Genomic DNA, 27,544 nt, shown 5'->3' with positions numbered 1-27,544 from the left:
CACCAGGTCTTGTACTTTGCTAGTAGTAGTTAGTAGGCATTGTACTTTGAAGAATGCCTTATCCACCTTGTGATCTGATAGTCTAGAGTAGATCTGTTACCATGCCTTGTCCCTGTTTTTTAATTCCTTCTGTCTTTTACCTGATCTGCCTTTCACTAACACCACTTCCCTGTTTATCATGCCTGTCCTTCTGGAACAAGCTATAACACTCTATACCAGTTTTTCAGTGGTAACACTTATTTCAGGTCTCCCTAAAGCCAGTTAAATAATTGACCTTATGTACCAAAATTTCAAGTTCTTCCTGCTTATTCCCTGTACTCTTTGCATTTGTGTATAGACACCTCAGATGTTGACTGGATTCCCCCACCATTTTCCCTCTTGTTGCCCTCTGATCACATTTTAATTTCCATTTCACTCCCCCTCACCCCTGTCTAGTCTTCTTTTAAGGTCACCTTTTTTTATACCTACCTGCAAGTTTTTGCACCTGCTCATCTTTGAACATAGTTGAACACCCTGCTTTCTAGGCTCTTGCGTCTGTGTGCAAAGATGCTCTTCCCCTTTTTGGGCAGGTCACCCACATTTCTTCCCTGCAGTAGCATCCCATGCTAGAGGAAACCAGAGCCCTACCATTGACACCATCTATGCAGCCACATTTTCATCTCCAGGATGCATGTGTTCCTGTCAGGCCCTTACTAAGGAGAGACAGAGATTCACGTTAGAGTACATTTCTCCAAATTAAAAACGTGATCACCTGTCTCAAACCATTCTCAAAGCCTCTAATTCTAACTCTAACCAGGCAATATTTTGTAATGAATCATAACAAACAATTAAATACAAAAGTTTGAAAAGCAAGTTTTAATTGAAGTGAATGTTTAAAACTTTAATGTGACTGAGTATGTCTTGGTGATAAACGAGATGCCATGCACAAACTTGAACTGGGAAAATAGTTTTAAGGTTTTAGGTAATTATTTTGTTTTTTCTTTTGCCATCTTACTCACAAAAATAGAAAGATGTAAAACAACTATGACCTTTTGAACTTCTGCAATGAAAGCCAACTATTGTAATGCTAATTCACAGACAGCCAAAATCTTAGTTCCTGGATAGTGGAAGGGAGTTGCAGAATTTTTGGATGCTTTCAAGTTGTCTTGTCTGTTTCCTCAAAACCTGAAGCAATGGGAGGTTATGTTCAGAAAACTAACTTTCAAAATATCTATTGACTTCTTCTACTTAATTATCCATGAACAGTACATCCATATTCCATCCCAGAAGAGTTCAGCTTGTCTAGATACCCAAATACTTCAGCAAGATAGGCTAAGCATTCCACGCAAGTAGAAATTGCTGTTCCCTTAAGACAGCCTGCACTGCTGCACTCTTCAAAGGGTTCAGTTAGTATTTTGTGTGGGAGAAGTAGCTCATTTAAGCATGCAAAAAGTTACTGGTTAAGCAACCTATGCCATCATGAAGCAATAAAAAGAGTTCATTAGATAGCTATGAATTAAATTGTGTGCAGTGTTGTACCTTTTTTAGTGCCAGGATATGAAGGACGAGATAGGTGAGATAAGTTCTTTTATAGAACTAACATGGTTGAAGGTACAAAGTTTCAAACAATACAGAGCTAGGTTGTACATTCCACCCAACATAAGATAGTCCAATAAACACATTACCTTACTGAACTTCTCTCTCATGATTTGTTTATTTTGTCAACTTCTAGCAGGACCTCATGGTGATTTCCAGGTATGTTCTCAACAATAATAGTTGGGTGACTTTATGGGAGGGCACAGGGGGCAGCAGCCATGTACCCTGGGATGTTGCTTCCTATTCTTCCTGTTCCAATAATTGTCAAGAAGTGAGGGAAAAGGACACAGCTTGTCTGCATGCCTCTTCCTCCTGGCTGGTAATGGGAGCGGGCAAAGGAGTAATTCACCCAGTCATGTACATTCTCCTCAATCCCTGGTAGTCGGTACTGGGAAGATGAGCAAGCACAGTCCCAGAATGCATGGCTTGCCCAGCCCCCCAAAATGGCACTCTTAATAGTGGTATAAGATAAGGTTGTGCAAAGTGGGGGGCGCATCCCCCCAGATGGGGCACAACATTTTGTAAAGGGGGGAGGGGCGCAGCGCCATCGGCTCTCTTTCCCTCCTGGCTTTCACTACCTTGCCAGCCCTCCACTTTCTCCTGCACCACCCCCTGCTGTTGTCACCATGGGAATGCCCCCGACACTGCCACTGGACCAATCAGACTGTGCAGAGGCCCTGAGTTGAGCAGTGGAGGCAGCCGGTGAGTTTCCGCCTTGATAACGTACCCTCCTGGGGTCCTCTTTTGGGGCACCACCTGGACCGTCCCAGCATCCCCTTCCTGAGTATTCCACCCCCTTCCTGGCTGCCCCCCAGGCTCTCCCACAAGCTGGAGAGTCCCGGCTTCTTGCAAAGCCGAAATGTGGAGCCCAACATAAAAAGTTTGCTCGCCCCTGTTGTCAGAGACCGTGAATGTACATAGTATTAACTACTAGGATTTGGATCCATGTGACTCATCTGCTATTCTGTTATTGCCTTGGGTGATTTACAGAGAAAACAAGTAAAATGCCAGAAAGATGTTTGTGCTGATAAACAAGATTCCTTTACTTGTTCTATTTTTAAAGGCTTCACTATTTCTTTGAAATAAAGCTTCAGGTTTTTGGCTGTAACTCAATGTTCAGTTTTTGACTGTCACAAGAACTATGTACTGCTCTCCTTTGTGCAAACATCAATGAGTACTTCACATTATTTTTTGTCCAGTTGCTGTAAAATCACATTGAATGTTTGTTTGTTTTTTCTCCCACCCCCTGGATTTTCTTTTTCTCTTTCAATCTATCACTGGAACAATTTTCTACTACACTCGACCAGCAATGTTTCTCTTACCTGTTAGCCTGAGGCAGAGTTGATCTCCAACAGAGTGACTGATATATGCAATGTGGCCCTAATTATGAAATCCAGCTACGTTTGTGACAGCATGCTGGCTCACAAGTCAACTGAACCAGCTCTGATCAGTTTTTGTTTTGAGCTCTGTGTGCATGGGGTACTGCTCAAGATTCCCAGGGACAAAGCAAGAGTGACTCACTGGCCACTGTGTCTAAGCAATTGGCATCATGAGCTCCACAGAGGAGAGACCTCGGGAGGGGATGGTGCTAGAGACCATTCCTGGGCAGACCCACCCGCCTCTGCCTGGGTATTACTCTTATATGATTCCAAAGCACGTGGATACCAGCTTGGCATCTCTCAATAAAAACCTCTTGTGGGTCCTGATTTGGGTTCATAGACTTGGATGTATTCAAGGTTATAAAGTCAAATGCAAGGACCACCCTGTGCACCTCTCACTGCACCTTTCTTCTTAATGAAGGTTTTATAAAAAGCAGGAAAAAGAAAAGGAGGGGTGGGGGCACAGCACAAGAGCAAATGGGTCAACTTGTGAAATTAGACTGTAATAGGGTTTGAAAAAAAAAAAAAGAAATTCATAGGGGATAGGTCTACATGAGTGGCTGTTTGCCAGGATGGGCAGGAATGGTGCCCCTTGCCTGTTTGCCAAAAGCTAGGAATGTGTGACAGAGAATGGTTCACTTCATGATTGCCTGTCAGTTCAGTCCCTCTGGTGTACCTGGCATTGGTAACTGTCAAAAGACAGGATATTGGGCTAGATGGACATTTGGTCTGACCCATTACAGTTGTTCTTATGCTCACTGTCATTGCGCACCATCAAGTTTAAGAAGAAATCACTGGGAACACAGAGAGCTGCAGCAGTTTCAGGTTTTCCATTTTATTGCATCACACAGAACTATGTAGAATCAGCCAACAATGGCTGGGCTAACCCCCTAACTCAGTTACTGTAACAGTAGGGTCTATCACTACAACAACCCAATTTGCAACACAGTTGCTCTGCAGACACCCTGGCCATTTCTACACTTAGAGAAATCTTGAAAATAGCCATGCAAATGGCCAGTTTGAAGAATACTAATGAGGTGCTGAAATGCATATTTAGCACCTCATTAGCATGCCGCCAGTTGTGGCTCTTCGAAATTGCCACTTTTTGCTCCCACGCAGCTCGTCCAGATGGGGGTCCATTTTGAAAGGACCCCTCCAACTTCGAAATCCTCTTATTCCTATGAGCTCATCAGAATAAGGGGATTTCAAAGATGGTGGGGTTCTTTCAAAAAGGATCCTCGTCTAGATGAACAGCATGGGAGCAAAAAGCAATTTTGAAGAGCTGCAGCTGGTGGCATGCTACTGAGGAGCTGAATATGCATTTCAGCACTTCATTAGTAATCTTCAATTTGGCCATTTGCATGGCCATTTTGAAGTTTTGTGCCAGTGTAGACGTAGCCCATGTGAGATAGACTTTTAGCTTGTCTCCTCTTCCACAAGCTCAACTGCTGCAGCAGAACAAAAGTCTTCCCGGTGTGTGTATAGGGTGGGGACTGGGACCTGAGTCTCCCAGTCTTTGTCATGTTGCACTTTAGGTTCCTCTGGGAAGAAACCAAGAAGCTGCAGACACTTGGTCCAGGTACTAGAGGCATCACTAAGCTGGGAGGAACAGACTTTTTGTCTGTCAGCTCCAAATCCCCTCTATGCCTCCAGCAACTGAGGTGCAAGAGATCTCTCTGCTAGAAGCAACACAACACAACACATCTTTGTAAGCTGCACACCAGAATGCACAGACCCATTTTCAGCCCATCATGGCAGATTTAACAGCAAGAGATTGGTTTGTGTGTTCTATCAAACGTCCGGTTTTAATTTATAAGGGGGAGGAGTTGCACTCAGAGGCTAGCTGTTTGAAAGAGGTCATCAATGCAAAAGTTTAAGAAATACAATTTTATACCATTGCTATTGGGTGGCACAGCTTGGTCACTGTGCTGGACAAAGCTGAGGGGCCAATAAAGAAATGACTCAAAGTCATACCAAAGTCTAGGAACATCCAACCAGGACATAAATAGTGTTCCTTCTCATTGTTCAAAGTGGAAATGAGATTACCACAACCCAGGGTATAATCCAGAGCACCTGCCTTAGTCTGTCTGCCCCTCTCTACTCCCTGTGTCCTATCCCCACCCCATCTGTGCCTGTCCCCTGGCCTCCTGCCCATTTTATTTTAACACCACTGCACTAGCCTTCCCGTTCACATCTTGCTGGTCTCCTCTGCCCTGCTGCTTCCTGCTCCACCCATGTTCCCTTGGTCCAGCCTTGTATGGCAATCTGCTGTACAGTATCCTGCCCCTGCATACTATGGGCCCCCTCGTCTAGTATCCTGCCTCATCTGCCCTCACGTTCTATCACCACCTACCATCTGCTCCTTGCCTACTGTTTTCCTAGCTCCTCCTCTCTGACATCTCCTACTCCCCCTCCCATCTCATTTCTCTCTAGGATTGCCAACTCTTGGGCCTGGAGTCTCTTGAAGTTAAAGATTATTCTTTGATTAAAGATTAAACCATGTGATGAAATCTCCAGGAATTCATCCAATGAAAACTGGCACCCTGTTCTTTTCCCACTATGTTCCAAACCCCATCACATCAGTCCTATGCGTCCAGGCTTCCACTCCTACCCTATGTCTATGCCCTGTAAAATAAAGCCCTATTATGCCACAAAGATATTTCATGCCCATTATTCCCTAGCCTCATGTCTGGGACCTCCCTGTTTGCCTTGATGCAGCTCCATCTGCACTCTAGGGTGGCCTTGAGATCAACACTCAGATGGGTTTGCCAAGAACTGGGAAGGCAGAGCCCAAGTGGGCAGAAAAGGCCAGTGAAGTCATGAGTTCAAGCACATGCTGCTCTTGGGGACGAATCCTCACTGTAGGGCTTCTGGTTCCTTAGGCTCAAATAAGTGTACAGTGTGATGGCTGGGCCAAACTTTCATGAAGTCCCTGCTCTGGGACCTCCACTCCCACCTAAGATTTTTTTAGCTGGGGGCAGACGCAGAGCAAAGCAGCACTAGAGCCAGCATGTCCAGCGGTGTCCAATGAGTAGGGCTGAACCAAGGGAGAGGCTCTTGGGCTGAGCTCGCCCAGCCTGGGCACAGGGCAGTTCCAGCTGCAGCCCCAGGGCTCTGAGAGTGGAGTAGATGTGTGTATGTCTATGCATGACGTAGCAAGAAACAGTCCAGGGTGGGGATGGCAAGTTGCTGCATCGAAGAAGCAGCTTGAGCCAGAGCTGAGGCCACTAATGACTGAACCAGGGCCAGGGTGGTGATACAATCAGCAACTGATCAATTTTCCTCCCAATAGCAGGTACTGTCCCAAAAGTTTGCCTTTTTTGCTTACCCAGCATAATGTGCCATGGGTAGTAAACTGGGTCTACCTAGACCCCCATCTATCATTTTGCTACCTAGGCACTTGCCACTGGTCCATGGCTGCCGTGCACATCCTCAGCTCCAGCAACCCCTCCAGCCCCGCTTCTGCCACCTCCCACAGCTGCTTGATACCCGCCCCCAGTGGACTTCTGCCCCCAGATCAGACCCCTACCCATCCACCCTCTGGGATTTGCCCCTTTGCCCCTCATCAGAGTTCAGGCAGGTGCTAGTGAGTCAGGTCAGTTCTGGAGCGCATGCTCAGTGCATCCTCAGCACGGCAGTCTCTGAAGGCGCCCCAGCCGCCTGCCCCGCGCACCGTCTGCCCAGGCACGAGGCGAGTGAGGGCTGCGTATGCGCACGGGGCACTGACCGTCCCATTCACACGCCCCGGAACCCAAGCGCTTTGCTCCCCACCCTGCCCCGCGCGGCTGGGCCTCCCACCTCCTTTTTTGCGTTGCTGCGCACTGAGGAGGTGTGTCCTTTTGCGGCCACCGTACTACCGATGTGGTCTGGTGTGGGGGGTGGTTCCACGTCAGCCACAGCCAAGCGGGCAGAGCCGGGAAGAAGTCTGGGCTGCCGGGCCCGCTGCGGCAGCACGCGAGGCAGGTACAGTGCTTAGGGCAGCCGTCCAGCGCGGAGAACTGGCCTTCTCTGGGTCGTCCTCGCGGCCGTGGTTGGAGACTGGCGCCCGCCCCCTTCCGGTTCCAACGGCCCGCTTCGAGGCGTCTGGGCCCGGGGAGGGGAGAGGGGGTGCGGCTTCCCGATCGAGCAGCCGGGCTGGGTTTGCGCTCTCTGCACCCCAGGAGTGCCTCGCTGACGCGGCCCAGTGGGGTCTGTTCCCCTTCCCGACACCGATTTGCTGAGGCAGAGAGGTTTGAACTTGTGCCCGCCCTCCGACAGTGGGTGCGCACCTCTGCACCCCCAGTAGAGTTATCCGAGGCTTCCCCCAGGCACAGAGGCCGTCTGCCCAAAACTCATCGCAGGATCCGGGTGTCAGGTTGCAGCGTTCCTTTGTTATGATTTCTTTTCTGCTCTGCTAAAAATTGTCACGCTCTTCGAATTTAAACTTTCTGTGCCAAATAAAACTGGAAAGTTTCAGCGAACGTCCATTCAGCTAATGTTTGTTTTCTTTCTGGGTTCTTAAATGTGTTTTTATTTGTTTGTGGTTATTTAGCAGTATTGGTAAAGCTGTGGAGTTAACAAGAATGCCAGAACAATGACAAATTGTATCTGTAGATATTTATAAAGCTTTGTTTCTCTGTACTATTTAAGTTCCTCATCCTGAAGACTTATTTGAATAGCTTTGTGCAGGAGTATTCCCTTTGAAATTAATGGCACATGCTTAAAATTGAGTAAATATCAATTTGTAGGTTTGGTACCACCATGGTAACTTTATTTTTGACATAAATATTCAGCAGCATATTGAGCTAGTAATTGTATTTTCTACCATGTTTGTCATTAATGTTTTTCATAAAAATAGAAAAAAAATAAAATACCTTTTAAAATTTTGAAGTAATTACTTTTCATCATGGAATAGTCATTTGGAAAAATGAAGAGAGATCTCTTTTGAACTGATGACATAAGGCAGGGGTGGATAACCTTTTTTAGGTCAGGGGCCATTTATCCACAAAAATATCGTTCTGAAGCAACAGAAGTAAGATGCAAAACAAAAAGCTTACGTCTCATTGATGTGGCCCCCAACTGAAAAAAGAGGGGGAAAAACCACTCTACTCACCCACCAGTCCCATAGCCATAGCCATTTTTTCCATGGGGGCCCACTTTTTGTGCCTGAAGTTATCAGCACCCCTCCACCCCTGCCCAAACTGTCTAATGTAATCAAACTGATGGAAATTTGAGTTATGTTTATATGGAGGGGAAAAACCTTTTGGCATGTGTCAGAAAATAAGCATGTAGAATGTAAAAACTTTATTAATTGGTATTTAAATGTGAATACACATACATAAAAACAGTAACATCTTTCAGCATTCATGATGAGATGGATGAGCTTGGGACCCAGGAACGGATCAAGATATGCTCCCCTGACAAAATTTCATCCATCTCCAAGGGGGTCCGCTCCCCACTTTGTGCACACCTGCCCTAGAGAGTGATCGGTGCTGGTAGATTTTGTAGGCCCCCTTAGGCTCTGAGGTGGAGCTGAAAATGAGGGGTTCATTGTGGAAGGAAGTTGTCAGGAAGCACACTTGGGGTGTGAGGTCTGGGCAGGAGGGAGGGTGCAACAGCGGGCTGGGGCTTGGGGGACCTGGTAAGTTGCAAAAGCAGGTTGCAAGTGGGCAATGTGGGGTAGGAGTGGAGTGCAGGAGCTGGCTAGGGCTGGGAGGGTCTGGGGTGCTGAATGAGGCTGGAGCTGTGGAGTCTGGGAGATGTGGGGGGGGGGGGGGGTCTTACATGGTGCACTTCATCCTCTGCCTTACCTCAGCTGCTGTGATTGGCTGCAGTTCCATCCTCTCCAGGCAGTGCTGCAGTGCCATTCCCCCAGCTGGGGAAGGGGGAATAGCAGCAGCAGCCTGGCCTGGCATGGCCTGAGTCGTGCTGGTGGTGGTGGTGGTGTGTGTCTAAGGACCTGGGGAGGGGCACCACCTCCATCCCCACCATGCGCAATGCATGTTGCAGCACACGGCATCCAGGCTGATTGGGAATGTAGCTATGTGCAGCTGGGGGATCAAGGCATCCTGAGTGTGACCCTTTCACCATGTTAGGGACACTTGGTGCTGACTTGCCTTCCACCAAGACCCATATGCACGAACAGGTCTGGGTCCAAGGTGCCCTTAGCCAGGGGCGGGGGGAGTGGCTGCAGCAAACAGCAGTGTCCCTGAGGACAGCTCATGAGGCTCAGGGTGCCACCCCACAGTGGTTTAAATGGTTAAGTAATTAATCAGGATTTTCCATCCCTGTTCTCATCCAGGGGTGTACATATCCATGGAGGGGTATGGAGAGGACTTCTAGGGAAAAATCATCAACTCTTCCAGATATTGGTATAATTTTACAATGGGCTACATGAAAAGCACTAGCAAAATCAGTGCAAACTACATTTTCATACAATAACTTGTTCATACTACACTATATTATACACCAAAATTATTTATATAACAATTAATTTGTAATTATAGTGATTTTAAGTAAGGTGAAATTTGGGGATGTGCAAGGCAAATCAGATACCTGAAAGGGGTAGAGTTGCATGGAAGGGTTGAGAGCCGGTAGGTTAGGATGTGTAACACAGAACTATTGTTAAGATTTGGGCAAAAGACAAGTTCAGAACTCCACAGTGTGCAGCTTTCTTCTCAGAGCAAAAAAGCAGTCATGTAGTATTTCAAAGACGAGCAAAATAATTTACTAGGTGATGAGCTTTCGTGGGACAGTCCCACTTCTTCAGATCTGTAGCCTTACCAGAACAGGCTGTAGATCTGAAGAAGTGGGTCTGTCCCACAGAAGCTCATCACCTAATAAATTATTTTGTTAGTCTTTAATATGCTATGTGACTGCTTTTTTGTTTTGATAGAATACAAACTAACACGGCTCTCTCTCTGTTCTCAAGTTAAATATAAGGGAGTTAATTGCAAAAATTTGGCCATTCAGTGCGAACACTGAAAACCTAAACTGAATGAAATCAAGAACTGCAACAATTATTATTTTTACACTCAACTCTTAAAATTTTTACTATTGGGAGTGGTGTTTTATATACAATGATCAACAGTACCTGATTATACCTTCTGTGAAGCCTTGCATTGGTCTCAAGACATAGGCTTGTAACAGGGGCGAGCAGAGCCATTGGCATAGTGGCCAGGTAGAAGTTCTAAGCACTACCTGAATATTTTGTGGCACTTATGAAAAGAGATGTATTACAGTATTATTGTAGTCCATTATCATAGTTCTTATGCAGCTTTGACTTTTTAACAGACCTTCAGACTCAACATAGTACAGAACCTAGCATTCCAGTTAGGAACAAAGAAAGAAGGGCCCCATCTCTCTTATTGCTAAATGTTTATGTAACAGTGGGAGCTCTGACAGTGATCAGCAAATTTGACACCCTAGAGGTTCTGGAGGAATGTTCAAATTATTTTTTTAATGAATGGTTCAGTTTGATCAGTTTTAAATCTGTATCTTCATTCTTTTGTTTATACGTGATTGATCCTTGATTATGTGTTCCATAAAAGTTAGACAGCCGTTGCCCTCACCAACAATAGGATTCTCCTTGGTGCATGCTTTTTGGGACTTGGGAGTGCTTGGAAAAGAAGTCACTGTTCCCCTACCTTAGAGTCTGCATCCAAATTAGCCTCCTGATCTGTTAGGTTTGAGACAGAACTGGAGAAATTTTTGAGTACAAATGGATGAGGGGGATGCTTGTGATGGTAGTGGGCAGAGCTCAATAGACCTGTTGCGCAGTTTTGATTTATTTCCTATGTTTGTAAAGCTTATCTAAAGGGTTTAAACTTGTCACCAGGGCCAGGAAGGGATTCCGTTCCCCGCCATGTATTATGGAAGCGGTTTCTTTTTTAAAAAAAGAGGTTGGCTGGTAGATTCCTGATCCCATGACCAGGATCTAACTGATCACTGGATGTGGAAGCAGGAAAGAATTTTTCCCGCCCCAGTCAGATTGGCAGTAGTATTTCCTGTAATATAAGTTCTTGAGTGTCCACCCAGCGGAGATTAAGATGCCACCCATCCGATTAGCAGAGTGCCCACATGTGTTTCTATTGGTGGTGCACATGCTTTAGTGCACACTAACAAAATTTATTCTACATACACATGGAAGAAAATTAGCAGGAACTTTGGCAGTGACATTGGTGTTTTTGCGTTCCTCTGCAGCATATGGGTACATATCACTTGCTAAGGCTATCTGGGTATATCTTACGTGAACATTTCCCTGCCATTGGAACTTAAGAATAAAAAGATTCCATTATTTTTACATATTGCTCTTTGGTAATTTTGCATGATTGAGTTAACATTTTAATACATTGAATTAAGAAAATTTGTAAAGTTGATGTTCTGATTTTGAATGTAGTTTAGAAATCCTTTAAATCTAGAATTATAGTGAAACAATGTTTAATATTTTTGTGGAAATTGCAATAGAATAGGTTTGTAGTGTTTCTTACACTGTTATTAACAAGTTCTTTTTTCTTTTTCCTAGAGTGCCTGATATTTGTGTGAAATAATTTTTCTGTTAAGAAAGTATTTGTAACCAAGAACAATGACAGCCGCAGAGAATGTATGTTATACATTGATTAATGTTCCAATGGATTCAGAACCACCGTCTGAAATCAGCTTAAAAAATGACCTAGGCAAGTAATGTACTTTGTGGCTATTAGAAGATTCAGTTTGACCTGAATGAACTCTTGTTTTTCTTTCCCATTATATGATAACCTTTAATGCTTTGCAAAATACGAAATCGATCTCTCTCAAACTAATTGTTTTCCTAAAAACAACAAGGAGTCCTATAGCACTTTAAAGAGTAGCATTTTTTTTATATAAACTTTCATGAGTAAAATCCATTTCATCAGATCCATTGGAAGCTCGAATCTGTTAGTCTGTAAGGTGCCACAGGCCTCGTTATTGTTTTTGCAGATACAGAATAACACAGCTACCCTCTGATAATTTATTTTTAGTTCTTAAAAGTATGTAACCATTGTGTTTAAACTTAATTTAATAATTGAAAAACTTAACCTTTATGCATAACGTTATCATTCCAAGTCAGTAAAAAGATAGTGAGAATATAGACCTGTACTTAAGTTTAGGAGTTCATGGGACTACTCATTCACTTAAATACCTTGATGTGTTGAGGCCTGGTTGGTTAATATGGGATTTGAAGCACCTATTGGAAAGATGCCTTGCCATTTAAAAGCAAGAAATCTTGGGGCAAAGTTATTGTTCTGTTTTATGGAATGGATACTTGAAAAGTATTTCACCTTTGTTTGAGGGTGGGAAATAGGTTTTGCCATGAAGTAATCTCCCTCTTTCTGGCCATTCAGATAAAAATTCTAATCATTAAGTAAACTGTCTCCTATGCATAAAAGGAAAAGCTTAATACATTTCTGTATGTTTTGTATATGGAAAGAGAGCACTTCCTATTTAGATTAGTGAGGGTCTCATTACTTCTACATTTCAGCTTTTAAGGAGAGTTTCTTATTGCAAGTTGTGTTCTGTCCCATCACATGTTGAAATCCTGCAACCATTCGGAAAGCAGAGAAATCAATACAATCCAAAATCACTTGAAATAACTAACATTTCAAAAGCCAGTGTTAACTCTAGCAACCATTGCCTCCACATAATTCAAAACGTCCACATTAGTATTGGGTCAGAAGTCTGTCCACTGTGAAATATAATATGGAGATATAACTATCTCTCAGAGCTGGAAGGAACCTTCAGAGGTCATCGAGTGCAGTCACTTGCCTTCACAGCAGGAACTACCAACATCCCTGATAGTTTTTATTATTTTTGAACTGTTTGCCTCAGACCCTTCAATGGCCTCCCCCAAGGATTAAACTCACAACCCTAGGGTTAGCAGGCTAATGTTCAGACCACTGAGTTATTCCTTCCCCTTGAGCCAAGGGCCACTTGAACTGCAGTCAAGCACTCTGCCACTGAGCTACACCTCCCCCATCCTCCCAATAAATAAATGTGTTGCGGTCCTAGGAATCTCTTCTAATTAAATACTAATGTATAAGTCGTGTGAATTTAGGTTTGCTGAGTTAACATGGAATTCTGAAACCAGAGGGAAAATTTCCTGTTTACAGTGTTGTGGTAATCACTGTTCGCTATTGAAATGTCATGTATGTAGATCCTATCTTTATTGTATCTGAGCAAGTCTCTTTTTTGTGTCACTACTCTCTCTGGTCCTATTTTTATAGTCCTTGTTTGTACTCAGGTAGATTTAACAAGGAGTGTACTGATATACTGGAGTCTTCATGTTTTTGCTGCTTTGTAATTCAGTATTTATTGCCAATACTTTTGCATCCTTATTAATTCGGAAGTTGCATGTGAGGGTACTTTGTGCCAAAAAATTAAGCATTCTGTGCATATTTAGAGTGCTGCAAAGTTCTGCCAGTTTTATTTGTCAAATAAATGTGGGAGGCTCCAGGATGACATTGGGGAGCACAGGCCTCTGGCTGCACAGAGATGGAGGTCCCTGTGCAGCTCCCTGCAAGGTCGCACCCAGACCTGACACAGCACAAAAACTGGTACTGCCCAAGAAAAAACCCGGGGCTCTGGTCCTCTGTGAGTGTGGGTAGGCAGGATCCAAATGTGGAGGGATCTAGTTGTGGGATTAGAGGGTTCTGTGTGGGGCAGTCTGGGTGTAGGAGGGTCTGGGGATTCAGTGTGTGGGGGATCCAGCTCCATGGGATTGGGGGTGGTTCTGAGTGCAATGGTAATGGGACTCTGGGGGGCAGGGGTGTTCAGGTGCTGGGAGAATGGGGATCCAGGTGTGGGTGGCTCATTGGGATGATCCAAGTGCAGGAGGAGTGGGGCTAATGTGGCTGGGGAGTGGGGCTCAGGGAGCAGAGTTCTGGGGTGGGGTGGGGATGAGGCTTGGCCTGTGAGGGTGTTTGGAGGTACGATGCACCCAGTTTGGGCAGATGGTGCAGTTTCGCTGCAGATCCCTCCATGAACAGCCGAGGAATGATGGGTGCAAGTGGGATGGAAGAGGCTGTAGAGTTTCTTGTTGCTGTGAGAGACATTTGGGACTGAGTCTGACCCAGCCCTGGATGTCATGCAGTGGAAGAAGTCGTCGTGTCCTGCTCAGCTGGGATTAGCAGCTGAGGCTGGTGCTGGCTAGGAGCCACCAGCTGGGTTTTAACCTGTCCTGCCTCCTACGCCACAGCAATTAACCTTTCTGCCAGATGCCCTGGGCACTGAAAACATGCTGCTGGAGAGGGTTGCTTGAGCCCTCTTGTTTTTTCCCTTTGCTTCCCTACTAGAAGGAAGCAAAAGAAACTCTGGGAGACCTAAATTCTGTACATGCACAGTGGTGCATAATTCCCCTAGAAATAAGAGTTTCCTGTAAGAAAGACTGCAACACCATAATGCATTTCCTGGAGTGGAAATATAGTCTGTCAGTTATGAAATTCCCTTCATTAGAGCTGTATAGTGGAATTAACTGAATTTCAGTGGAAGCTAAATTCTAGTTGTCCTTATTAAACCTCCTGAGTTCATTTATTATTCTCTTAAATTTAGGAGTCTAAGTTCATTAGCGTACCCTTTAGCACAGTCATGTCCTGATCTGTGACATGGTCTCCTGGATGCAGCAGTATATTGGTGTCCAGAGGGGCAAGGTTTATATTGCTGGTGTCAAGGATCAATATTTCTGTTAGATTGTTTTAACACACCTTGATTATTTAAGTAATTCTGGAAGGATATACTACTTTCTGTAATTTCTGTGCTTACTTTTGAACTCCTTTCTTCAATCAGAAAAAGGGGATGTAAAGTCTAAGACAGAAGCTTTGAAGAAAGTAATTATCATGATCCTGAATGGTGAAAAGTTACCTGGACTTCTGATGACTATTATTCGTTTTGTACTGCCACTTCAAGATCATACCATCAAAAAATTGTTATTAGTCTTTTGGGAGATAGTTCCGAAGACCACTCCAGATGGCAAACTGTTGCAAGAAATGATTCTTGTGTGTGATGCCTATAGAAAGGTAAAAATGTTTATTTAGTATTTATTCTGTATGTTTATGCTCCATTACCCTAGTATCTGACCACTTTGTACATAATGTGTATCCAGGTAATACAAACTTTCATCCAAATAAGGAGTGGATGCCCTACATTCCCTTTCTCAGTGACCTAACCCCTCTGCCAAAATGGGTCAGAACTGAGTAATTGCCGACCAAAAGATCTGTTGCCAAGAAAATACAAACATTTCCAGTTTTACCTAAGCGAAGATGTGCACTGTCTGCTTTCCAGTGGGAGTGGAGCTGAGTGTGAGGAGCCAACCCTGTTACCTTCTCCTATGATTCCTTCTCTGGAGATTAACAGTATTGATGGGGAGTATAAGAGGGAGAGGTGTTCTTTGAAGTAACTGTTTCCTAGGCTATTTAGGACATCAACAGATGGTAACCCACACTTTAAATCATGCCTGGACTTGATATTGTAGCACACTTGTCCATGTGTAATAAACACTTATCAGTTGATCTTAACTTTTGAAAGATAGCGTATGTGTCTGATCTAAATGGAGAATTCAGATATCTTTCAAGAGTAGCCCTGGACAGGGTTTGTTTTATTTGCATAATTGAGAGCTAAAGGCATAGACAGTTGTGGTACGCTCAGCATCTGAGAGGAAAGGTTGTAATTTCTTGGCCAGGTGCCGATATAAGTTGATGTTTCTGTCTGTTGCTGATATCTTTTTGGCTTATGCATCTTGTTGTACCCATATCAGTCCTAGAATTTGAGAAGCAAAAGGTGGATGAAGTAATATTTTTATTGAACCAACTATTATTGGTGAAAGCGACATGTTTTTGAGCTTTCAGAAACCTGCAAAAGAATACTATTTGAGCTCAGAAGCTTATCTTTCTCACCAATAGAAGTTGATTGAATAAAAGATGGTATCTCACACAGTTAGGCTCTCTAAAATCTTTTGTGTAAATCAGATTTAGCCTGTGAGTTAGCTTTCATCCACTCACTGGAAGTTCCAGAAAATAGTTTTGGCTAGAAAAATGAAAGAGAGGTATGCAACTGGGCATCATTGTAGAAGCTTTACTATGAAAAAGAGGTCTTAATTTTGCTCCTTGTGGGATTCCACATGCTAATGAGAAAATAATGATCAGTGCAATAGATTGTGTGAGCTCAATGTTAGTAGCCCAACTGTTATCAAACTTTTTTTCCTTTGACACTTCAAAAAAATGGGAGTTTTAAGAAGTGATTAGAAAGATGGAAAACTTCATGAAGGAATCCTTCCATGCAAAGAGGAAGCACCACAGAAAGTATGAAAGAACTTGTACATAAAATTAATGAGTGGACATCATCAGGAGAGCAAAAGTGTGATGCCATCTCCAGATTAGTGGCATAGTTTTAATACAATCAGTCATTGACGAGATTGCTGAGAGTAATAGATTTTGACCCATGCTCAGGTTTGAGACCCAGCTGAATGTGGATTTTGGCATTTTGTCACCTATCCTTCAAAAGAGTTTAGAAATAAGGCAGAAAATGGCAAGTTTGTTTGAGCAGGGACTAGACCCCACTCAAGTGTGGTCAGCAACTTGCCTTTATTGCTGTCATTTCCTGCTTGTTCACTCTTAGGGCTGTTTCTACACATGCCACTTTCTCCAAAAGTGGCATGCTAATAAATGGCCTGAAATATGCTAATGAGGCATGGATGTAAATTCCTGGCACCTCATTAGCATAGGATCACATGATTTGGAGGGCAGAAGAAGCTCTTCTGGACTCCAAAATAGCATGTAGAGGCGTGGCCCCTGAGGGATCTTCCAGAAGGAAGTCCTCCTTCCAGAGGCCCCTTCTTCCTGAAAATCTTTGGAGGCTCCCCCAGGGGCCACGCCTCTACATGCTGTTTTGGAGTCCGGAAGAGCTTCTTCTGCCCTCCAAATCATGTGACCCTGTGCTAATGAGGTGCCAGGAATTTACGTCCATGTCTCATTAGCATATATCAGGCCGTTTACCAAAAGTGGCATGTGTAGAAACGGCCTAAGTGATTTATGACTTGCTGAATAGCATTATAGTGCATTTAACACAGATTGTTCTGAACGTGTTGGAAGAGACTGTACCTTTGTTCTTTTTTGCACTTATGCTACTGCTTTGGTGCTCCTGAGTCTGATTAACATCATCCTTAAAATATGGTGCGCGAACAGTTACTGTTAGAAGCATTAAGATCTGGAGTAGTAAATGGCATTGCTAGACCACACTCTTAACAATGAAATTTTCAAATTATGAAAATATGGATCCTCATTCTTTTATTTTATATTAATTACCATTTTCAACCAGTGTAGTAATGAATCAATCTTCACGGATGCCACTGTGTCTGAAACACTTTAGCAATTCACTTGTTTTTATTGATCAAAAAGAATACATTAGAACCCTAAAAGTAACAATAGAAGCTTAAAAACCTGATCCCAGGGACTGTAGCAATGCCATACAGTATTTTCTATTTATGACAAGTAGTACTGAACCTGCCTTCAGCTGTCTTTATGTTCAGATTACAGATATTCAAATTTCCCTTATTCCATGGTCTAATAATGAAGAGAAACAATCTGTTATTCCATATATGGTAATGATTGAACGCTCACCAATGTTTGTACAGTTGTAAAGAATTAAAGTCTGTATATAGGGAGTAGCTACTAGTTTAATTACACATTTCATATACAGCAGTCCCAGGACCAGGAGGTTGCTGGCTATTGTTCTGGATAAGAGAGAGGCATACCTAGCAATGCATAACACTAATGGGAGAAAAAGATTAGATATTAAGAAGCAAACAAAGATGTATGCAGAGTTCTTTTTTAACCAGCAACAGTAGTATTGCACACTGTAAACTTATACTGTATTTTTTATATTTTTATTTACTTTCACTATACTGTACTTGTGGAAAACATAACTGAAATTTACTTATGGTTAAAATGCTGATTATTTGAGAGTTCCAGATGATAGACTGTCGGATAAGAAAGAGTTTACTGTAGAGTTTGAGGTGTTTCATCAGTAATTTTAGCACTTGTTCATAAGGCAAATATTTAGCACCAGAGAAAATAGTACAGGTTTAACCTCTCTAATCTGTAACACTCTCGTCCGTAAACTCCATAATCCTCCATGATTTTAGTTAGATGGATGACCACTCATTGTGGCTATAGCCACTTTTCCTGTGGTCCCGTAAAGCTTTCAGCCACCAGTCCTTGTTCTCAGTGTTCTGTGCTGTTATTTAGCTGTAATTTATCCCTAACTGTCTTCTAAGAGCCCAGTAAGCTGTGGAAGTGTTGGTAATGCTGCTAGACAGTATGACCTCCCGTTGCCCAGCAAATTCTTATCCAGAATCTGTCAGGTCCTGAAGGTGTCAGATTAGCGAGTTTCAACCTGTAAAATGATAAAACTTAGTATTCCAGCAAACATAAATACTTTTATTTTTCTTGTTTTAGGATCTTCAGCACCCTAATGAATTTATCCGGGGCTCTACTCTTCGTTTTCTTTGCAAGCTGAAAGAAGCAGAATTACTGGAACCTTTGATGCCAGCTATTCGTGCGTGTTTGGAACATCGGCACAGCTATGTACGCAGAAATGCAGTCCTTGCAATCTACACAATTTACAGGTAAAAACTGTGAATTATTTAAGCCTTTGGACCCCAGAGTTCCAGGCTGTTGTCAGTGGATTTTATCTGGAAAGTTCTGACAGAAAAGGAGGCTAAGATAAGATTCATTTGAAGTTTATTTTTTGATCCTACTTAATTAAGTATTCTGACTACATAGTTCCTTTTACTACTACAGCTTTCTCTAATATACCTAAGGTCCTGATCCTGCTAGCAAGTTTAAATGGGCAAACCTCTGCACTCTCCTAGAGCTCCACTGAAATCAATTTAGCTCAGGTTATTCGGAATGAAAAGTGCACTGCTACTGTGGGGAATGCATAGAAAAATGTCCAAGTGGGACAATTTTCAGCTACTTTTTTTAAATTATGTAGTGCAATATTATGATTTTATATGCAGTAGCGGCAATGTGAAAGTTATGTTCTCAAATGAAAACTGTTTGTGTGACTGCGTAATACAAATAAACTAAAATTTAAACCAAAAGCACTGGGGAAAGGAGGCCTTAGTTACCAGAGTAACAAGCAAGCAATAATTCAATAAACATGCATGTTTATGTTCCTTACAGCCATTCACTTTTTCACATAAGTGCACAAGGGATTTTGAAGAAGAAGCGAATATCCTATTCAATAGGCATCCCTCAGTCTGCATAGACTATGGATTGCGCCCTTTATAGTTTCAATTGAACACTTTATATATTAAACATTTATGTAGAACATATGCTGTTCAGTATTTAGCTATATCACTCCATTTACCTTTCCTCTGTTGGCTTTTTTAAAAATACTTTTCAAAAAAGAAACTTTGAACATCTTATACCTGATGCTCCTGAATTGATCCATGATTTCCTGGTGAATGAGAAGGATGCAAGCTGCAAAAGAAATGCATTTATGATGCTAATTCATGCAGATCAGGTAAAAATGTCTCTTCTAATTCTCTTAAGATTTAGATATTTTGCTTAAAATTATATATGAATATCTAATTAACAGCTGACTAATCTGTTGTGTGATTTGCTGATGTTGTAAATTATCAAACTACTATGCATAAAATAGATGCAATTGATTTAATTCTATGAAAATTATAAACTAGAACAGAAATATTTTAAAGATTTAGTCAGTTATATAAAGGAATACATGGTACAGGAATTTGATGGAGAAAAGCTCTTAGGTCATGTAAAAGAACATGTTTTTGAGGAGAAGGCTTGGTGTCCCTGATTATATCTTGGCTATTTAACTTGGGACAGAAGTAGTTGCATGTTCTGTTCTGATTGAAGCTAGCTTCCTATATATTGTTTACTGGTTGCTTATTTAGTATGTAATTTACACTGGCTTCCAGCATTCCGTTTTTGAGGAATAGTTTAACTTTGAAGTTAACCTGGCTTTTGCAGTTCCGTCCATCTCTTTGTTGGTGTCTTTCAGGAATTTTCTCTGTGTGAAGACTCTAAACATAGAGCTGATGGAGATAATTATAAACAATTACATGTTCAGATGTTTTAATACAACATATGTTACCCTGCTTCCTTTATTTAAAGGCCATTGATAGTATTTGGAAGTGCTGAATAATAGTGAGCTAATTGAGGCCTTTACACCTCTGTTTTTAAACAGTGCAGTCCCCTTATGTGGAAGGAAGATACACTGGCACTTAGGCATAATCATTGTTAGTTGTGTGAAAATTTGCCACATCACCTAACATTTTGTAAATATTTTAGCTACTTACTTCTCAGATGAAATCTCCATCTTACTCAGAAGCCTTTTGCCTCAATTGTCTCGAATAATGAAATATTGGTTATGCAGCAAAAATGTTTTCACTGTAAGGGGTTTTGACCTATTTGCCTGGTTGGCAGAATCACACAAAAATAATTGCATGGAAAATAATGCTCTTTAGGGCCTAAATGAATTCATTCTTTAATATATTTTATGATCTGTTCTAAAAGTGTAAATTGAATGTAGGACAAGGAATAAGCTGAGCTTTTTATTTTTCCGATCACTTTAAAATGTGCATTTATATTAAAATATAACAGTGTTACAAGTAATCTGAATGATTTGTTTTTATTTTATTTCCCTAGGATCGAGCTTTGGATTATCTGAGTACCTGTATCGACCAGGTCCAGACATTTGGTGACATTCTTCAGCTGGTTATTGTAGAGCTAATTTACAAGGTAGAGGGAAGTGATTATAATCATTTCAATGTGCATTTTTATTCTATATGGAAAAATACATTTTAGAAAGGTTGGCTGTATAGTTGAGATGTTTTGTAACTAGAACTTTAGTTTTAAGTGAGCAGCTAATCCATTTGGGAATGACAACTCATTGAACTAGAATTTCTGTTGAAAGCAATAGACTGGTGAAGTGAAAAGGTGCAAGCTTAATGCAGTGAAATTTGTACACATCTGTTTTGGTTTAACCTGGACTGCATATAAGTATTTTCTTTTCTTTCGTTTGTTTTCTGTGTTTCCCATCGTGTAATTATGAAGTACTAGTGCGGGACATTCTTTACAAGCAGAGATCTTACAAGGTGTAAAATATTCTCTTATGTCATTGTGCATGTTCCTATCAACCTAGAATGAGGGGCTCTTGTTTTCAAAGATGGTTATTCCTGTTTTTCACTTCCTACTGCAGTGAGCTAGTTAAGGAGCTAAACTAGGGTTCTTTTATTTTTAAAATATCTTTTTTTATTTTTTCTTTGGTATGCTTTCCATCTGTTTGTGTTCTCCTCTAGGTCTGCCATGCTAATCCATCAGAAAGAGCTCGATTTATACGCTGTATTTACAATTTATTGCAATCTTCTAGCCCTGCGGTAAAATATGAAGCAGCAGGAACACTAGTTACACTGTCTAGTGCACCAACAGCAATCAAGGTAATCTTGTGATTTTATGATCATGAATACTTTAATAACTTCTCTGTATTACAGTGGATTATCATAAATTATGGATTAAAATTGGTGATCTCTCTTTTTAATTTCATGTCTGTTTTGATGCTAGACAAATGACTCAACTGCCTTTTTTGAATATCTCCATATGCAGTGGTTGGCTAAAGTGAGCCTCTGGTAGTTTTTCATTGACCTCTAGAAAATCAGTTGATGGTCTCCATCCGGTTGCCAGTGGACAGATGTAAACATTACACAAACCACCACAGTTTATACTATTTTTCAATCTTGTCACTCTTAGCAAGAAAGCTAAATGCTGAATAGTTACAGAGACTAAACTGCACACTCATTTATAGTTGTGGCCCTTTTAGGTCAAGATTAAAGGGTGTTATTCTGACAGCAAAGGTTTGAGTAATCTTTTATTATTGCTGCCTTTTCTGAGTCTTTTTTTGGTGGGTTAAGCAGAGGACTGACTGTGATGTGACTATAGTCTGATACTATATAGTATCACAAAATAAACTCTTCCTTGAGTATTTGCTTACAGTATGTACTGACTACTTAGGCTAAACAATCTGTTCCAGCTTGTATTTTGCTGTGATCTTGTAAGTATCTTTCTCAGACATGAAATGCTCTGTGTGCTTGAAGGAATCTTTGTCTTTCTCGCCAACAGCTGGTGGTCCAATAAAAGGTACTGCCCTGCCACCTGGTCTCTTTATTTCAGTTTGTATCTTCCAGGTCAGGCACCCTTGGGACTTGAGTGATCCCAAATGAGGGAATTTGCTGGGCCAACATAGTCAGGTCTTGAGGCTTGTCTCGTGGGGGGAGGGGAGAGCCGCAAGCCTACTGGCTGGGCTCCATTCCTGGCTGCCATCCATTCCCTGCCCTGAAGCTGCCTGGGGAGCTCTGCTCCTCCTGCATATTCCCCACCCTTGGCCTGGCTCCCTAGCCCAAGCCTGGCTCCCTGCCACTGCAGGAATGCCTGCAGGGCTGCTTGATCTGGGTAAGGTTCCCTGCCACCAGTGGGGCTCTGCTTCCAGCCCATCAGCTCCAAATTGTTGGGGTCCTCTGTTCCAGGCACTCTCTGATCCAGCACCATCCATTGTCAGATGTTACCAGAACAGAGAGTTTCAACTTATATATATGTATCAAAGTTGAGTGAAGTATTATGTTATGTATGTTGCTACAGTTCAGTCACTTTTGCTAAATAAGTTATAGTTAGAATCCATGTAATTAAAACTGTATTTAGGACAGTAGCAAGTATTAGCATATCTGATTTGGTTTTCGTGTATTGTGGAGACCCAACATTTGTAGAAATCATTGTGAGTCTTTCTGTTCATTTCATTGAGTTTTGGATCAAATCTTTGTACTGTAAGCTAGCATCAGCATGATGTAATTTTTTTTTTTTCATTTTTATCACGGACACGCAGAACATTTTCAGAGTTAACTGGAAGGTTTGACCTTTATGAGAGCATTCTGTACTTACACAGGTAGCTTCACTGAAATAGGCCAGCCTGGATAAGCCTTGTCAGATTGGCTCCTTAATGTGCAGTTGGGCTTATATTTTCTTTGTTTCATCTTTTTGTAAGGGGGAACTGTACAAACAGACCATATCTTTAGCCTGTAAAATTTGTAGTACAAGTAGAAATGGTGAGATTTGCGCTAGTGAGATTACTTTTGTGAGATGGATGAACAAAGCTAATTTAGATGTCCTTTCTACTTCACCATTGCCTTTGCAACTTTCTGGAGTTTGTTTGTTTTTTTTTTAACTATTAAGAAGGGATGCTAGCCAGGAATACCCAATTAACAAACAAAAAAATCCAACTGCCTTGTAGCATACAAAAGGCTACCAGTAACCATGATCAGGTGAGCCCTAAATTGGAAAACAATTACAGCAATGAAATCCTAGAAAACTCTTCAGCTGCGTAGTTTATGTCACATATTAAGATGACCCCTCACACATTTCTAGAGTGTGTTCCTTCATTGGATTTCTTCCAATAATTAGTATTTCCTAGGAATAGTAGTTATTATCTTTCCACAGTGTCTACAATATTTTTAAAATGCATTCACTCTTTTTTATGACTATTTAGGCAGCAGCTCAGTGCTACATTGATTTGATTATTAAAGAGAGTGATAACAATGTGAAACTGATTGTCTTGGATCGCTTGATTGAACTGAAGGAGCATCCTGCTCATGAACGAGTGTTACAAGTAAGTGCTCTGTTACTTTTTCATCCTGGGAAAACCTCTTTTAGATATTATTTTAGCTAAAATAAAATTCTGTCCTTCTGGTAAGAAAAAAAATGTACAGTAAACCCTTGAGTTACAAAGGGGTTGCGTCCTGGCAACTCCCACGTAACTCAAATTTTCATGCATGTCAGGGGAGGCAGCCACGTGAACCCAAGACTCATGCAATTTTGTTGCTTTACTGTACTTTTAACTTGTACAATAATTGCTGTGTTTATGAAATTGCTGGACAGTATTTCAGGTTTAGGTCTAGTTTTTCTTGACAGCCTGAGAATTAGCATAGATCAGGTTACTTTTGTGGAAAGCTTGTACAATTCATTTTGTTTGAAAGATGCTACATGCAATTATGGTGTATTAGAGAACCATTTTGAAATTCCTTCACACAATCAGGCTTTAGATACTAAATTTAGAACAAGAAAGAAGATAACTTTAATTGAGACTAAGTATCATTTTTTCCATGGTATATTCAACTTACACATTTTTGAATGACCTACTCTGTAATTCTGTACCATACCTTGGAATTTGTGTATTTGAACAGAGGAGAAAGAAGACTTAAGTCCAAAGAACATTATTTTTGTCTGACTAAATGTTGGTTTTGAAATTTAAGTGCATTGGTTTTTTTCAGGATCTCGTTATGGACATATTGAGAGTGCTGAGTACTCCAGACTTAGAAGTACGAAAGAAAACCCTTCAGTTAGCGCTGGATCTTGTGTCTTCCAGAAACGTGGAAGAGGTAATTGTGTATTTTTCTTTTTCTGCTTTTATTCTACATTGTTCTTCTGTGAAGCAAATGATTTAGTTGAAATTTATTTGATATGTTTTATAGCTGGTGATTGTTTTGAAGAAAGAAGTGATTAAAACAAACAATGTGACAGAACATGAAGATACTGACAAATACAGGCAGTTACTTGTTCGGACACTGCATTCCTGTAGCGTTCGCTTTCCAGATATGGCTGCAAATGTTATTCCTGTGGTATGCAAAATTTATGTATATTTATAATAAATGTGTTTTAACTGATCACCAAAATCTCTTCTACTTTTTCCCAGAAAATAACTGAAGCTGAGATGTTACCTTTTGTTATATTCTTAGTAATGGCTTTATTGTAAATTATACTTTAATTCCCCTAAAAAGTCTAGGGTTTTTTTTGTTATTGTCACCCCTATTTATAGTAGTTTTTTCTGTTAAAAAACAAGCCAACAAAACCATAAATGAAACAAAAAAAAACTGTTATTGATGAACATGAACTGGAAAATTGTTTTTATTGTACACAGTAATCCATAAAAATAGAAGAAATGTTTCAAGATGCTTATTTATTGGAATGCACAAGTTTTGTTTGAATGCATATGAATACATGAACTCTTGGATCTCTAGGGAATGAGTATAAAAGACATATAGCTAATACTCTTTTCTTCCGAATCAGTAACATAAAGTTTGAGGTTATTAATCTTAAATCAGTTTGTGCCTTTTTGCAAATGACATGCAGGCCGTGTCTACACTAGCCAAAAACTTCGAAATGGCCATTTTGAAGTTTACTAATGAAGCACTGAAATACATATTTGGCGCCTCATTAGCATGTGGGCGGCCACGGCACTTCGAAATTGACGCGGCTCGTCCAGATGGGGCTCCTTTTCGAAAGGACACTGGCTACTTCAAGGTCCCCTTATTCCCGTCTGCTCATAGGAATAAGCGGACTTCGAAGTAGCCAGGGTCCTTTCGAAAAGGAGCCCTGTCTGGACGAGGCATGCGGCAGTGAGCCACGTCAATTTCGAAGTGCCGCGCCCACCCACATGCTAATGAGGCGCTGAATATGTATTTCAGCGCTTCATTAGTAAACTTCGAAATGGCTATTTGCATGGCCATTTCGAAGTTTTTGGCTAGTGTAGACATAGTCGCAAAGTACTATATTCACTTTTGATTCTTGTCCTTGTTACTTCTGTTGCTGTTTTGCAGTTAGTGCTGCAATAGTTTTTGAAAAGGTTGTGTCCATTTAAAGTTATGTAACTCTGCTGTTTGAGCTCATGTTTACCCTTGTTTGTCCTAGTTGATGGAGTTCCTAAGTGATAATAATGAAGCTGCAGCTGCTGATGTCTTGGAATTTGTGCGTGAAGCAATTCAGAGGTTTGACAATCTAAGGCTTCTTATTGTTGAGAAGATGCTGGAAGTCTTTCATGCCATTAAAACTGTCAAGTAGGTTTAAAATATTTTTAAAGAGTATGTTGCACATTCACTAAATTTAAGAATTTCATACACTTTGAAACTCTTTGAAAGGGGAAGTTAGATGAAAGGTTTTTATTTTGAGCAAATTTCAGAGCACACTCCACCCTCTTAAGTTGATCTTATATTTGACAGGAAACTGTTTATTTCCCTCCAAGGTTGTATGAAAAATATAATGAATTCACATTGTAATGAGTGAGGAATATTGAGTTAAATCTCTTTTTTATGATGTTAGTGTTTTGCTTTGCAATTACTAAAGTGCAGCATTGATAATAAGGACTAAGTCTAATATTTTGACTGTTACAGTAAACTAATGTTGCCAAGGGAAGACCACAACATATTTTTTATTCTATTTGAAGGAAACTAGAAATTACTTATTGTTTGTTATAAGAGAATTCAATGTAAATTGATTCCACTCTGTACAACAGAATATGATGTAAGTTGTGGCTGCAAGAAGACTATGCTCCCTTTCCAGAGCATTAAAAAATTTACTATTCTGGTGGAGCAGCAGTCATGGAGCAGCACATTTTTCTATGGTTTTATGCCACTTTTATTACTGCAATGCTCAGTGTGTATCTGAAACGTAGCTTTATTACAATCCAAATCAAATTAGAACCTCCTATTAGGCAGGATATGGACTAAATTGAAAAATGGATGATTGTTCATCCACAATACCTGTTTTGATTGAAATATTTTTTTTATTAACCTGATGGCCAATTTATAATCTGACCCAATTTCAGTGTATAAGGATTATTAGAAATAACTGACCTGCTAAAATAATAGTTCAACTATATATTTGTAAAATATTGGAATTGAATGTATATGTGAAGATTAAAGTAGCAGGGAATAAATCCTTGGCAGAAAACTCTTCTTGCATAGTTATTTTAATCTGAATGTTGAGTGTGTAATTATTCAATGGAATAGAGGAGCAAGGCCAGAAAGCTGATTATCTTGGTTGCTTGCATGATATATTTTATTAGCTTGTTGTCTACTCTTAAGCATTGCATATTTTCTTTTTCCTCATGCTGTAACTCATAGCTCCACGAAGCTGGTTAGTGAAGCACTTCTTCATTGTGCATTAGAGCACAACGAAAAGTCGTTTGCCTTAAACCAATTTCAACAGTGCTTAAACTTTGTGCCTTAATTATGTTTCTTATATCAGGATTTACAGGGGAGCCTTGTGGATCCTTGGAGAATATTGCAGCACAAAAGAAGATATACAAAGTGTAATGACGGAAGTCCGCAGATCACTGGGAGAGGTATGTGCATATTGTGTATTAAAACTTTTCCTGCTTACATTTCCATATTTTTGTGTGTAAAATATGCTTAAAGAGAAAATGCAAAAATTCATATAAGTAGTAGTAGTATTTTGAACTTCAGTAGTTTTCAGGCCCTGTCATGTGTTGTCTTGCTCTAGAGCAAAAATTATTCATAACCTCATTCATCATTATTTACTTGCAAAAACTAGTAAAACTTCAGCCATCTTTGTGCTCTGAGGGAGTGATATCTGATGATATTGTTAGAAGAAACAACAAGAATTTTTGCTTATAAAGAATATGACAAATTTGAATACAAATAGGACACAAGTTGACCAGTTTGTGTCTGCTTACAAATAGGTAATATGTTAGGTTTTAATTTCTAAAAGCTATCCAAGATAGTATAGTGA

At 40.9% G+C, this 27,544-nt stretch overlaps 1 protein-coding gene across 2 annotated transcripts in view; it reads left to right on the top strand.

Moving 5' to 3' along the window:
* Window positions 1-6,792: 6,792 nt before the first annotated feature.
* COPB1 (COPI coat complex subunit beta 1) overlaps window positions 6,793-27,544 on the top strand; it is a 35,345-nt gene continuing 14,593 nt past the window's right edge. Inside the window, exons 1-12 of one of the 2 annotated variants that reach the window (XM_074997712.1) lie at window positions 6,793-6,917; window positions 11,458-11,608; window positions 14,733-14,962; window positions 18,398-18,567; window positions 19,355-19,469; window positions 20,621-20,713; window positions 21,274-21,411; window positions 23,508-23,627; window positions 24,289-24,396; window positions 24,490-24,636; window positions 25,706-25,851; window positions 27,041-27,137. In XM_074997712.1, coding sequence (XP_074853813.1) covers window positions 11,518-11,608; window positions 14,733-14,962; window positions 18,398-18,567; window positions 19,355-19,469; window positions 20,621-20,713; window positions 21,274-21,411; window positions 23,508-23,627; window positions 24,289-24,396; window positions 24,490-24,636; window positions 25,706-25,851; window positions 27,041-27,137 — 1,455 coding nt within the window. In that variant the 5' untranslated portion in view covers window positions 6,793-6,917; window positions 11,458-11,517. The remainder of the gene's footprint in view (window positions 6,918-11,457; window positions 11,609-14,732; window positions 14,963-18,397; window positions 18,568-19,354; window positions 19,470-20,620; window positions 20,714-21,273; window positions 21,412-23,507; window positions 23,628-24,288; window positions 24,397-24,489; window positions 24,637-25,705; window positions 25,852-27,040; window positions 27,138-27,544) is intronic. The other variant, XM_074997713.1, reaches the window with a different exon arrangement.

The sequence above is a fragment of the Carettochelys insculpta genome, chromosome 6, assembly GCF_033958435.1.
Source record: "Carettochelys insculpta isolate YL-2023 chromosome 6, ASM3395843v1, whole genome shotgun sequence".
Taxonomy (NCBI): domain Eukaryota; kingdom Metazoa; phylum Chordata; order Testudines; family Carettochelyidae; genus Carettochelys; species Carettochelys insculpta.
The sequence above is the reverse complement of the archived record's forward strand: the minus strand, read 5'-3'. Positions and strand labels throughout refer to the sequence as shown.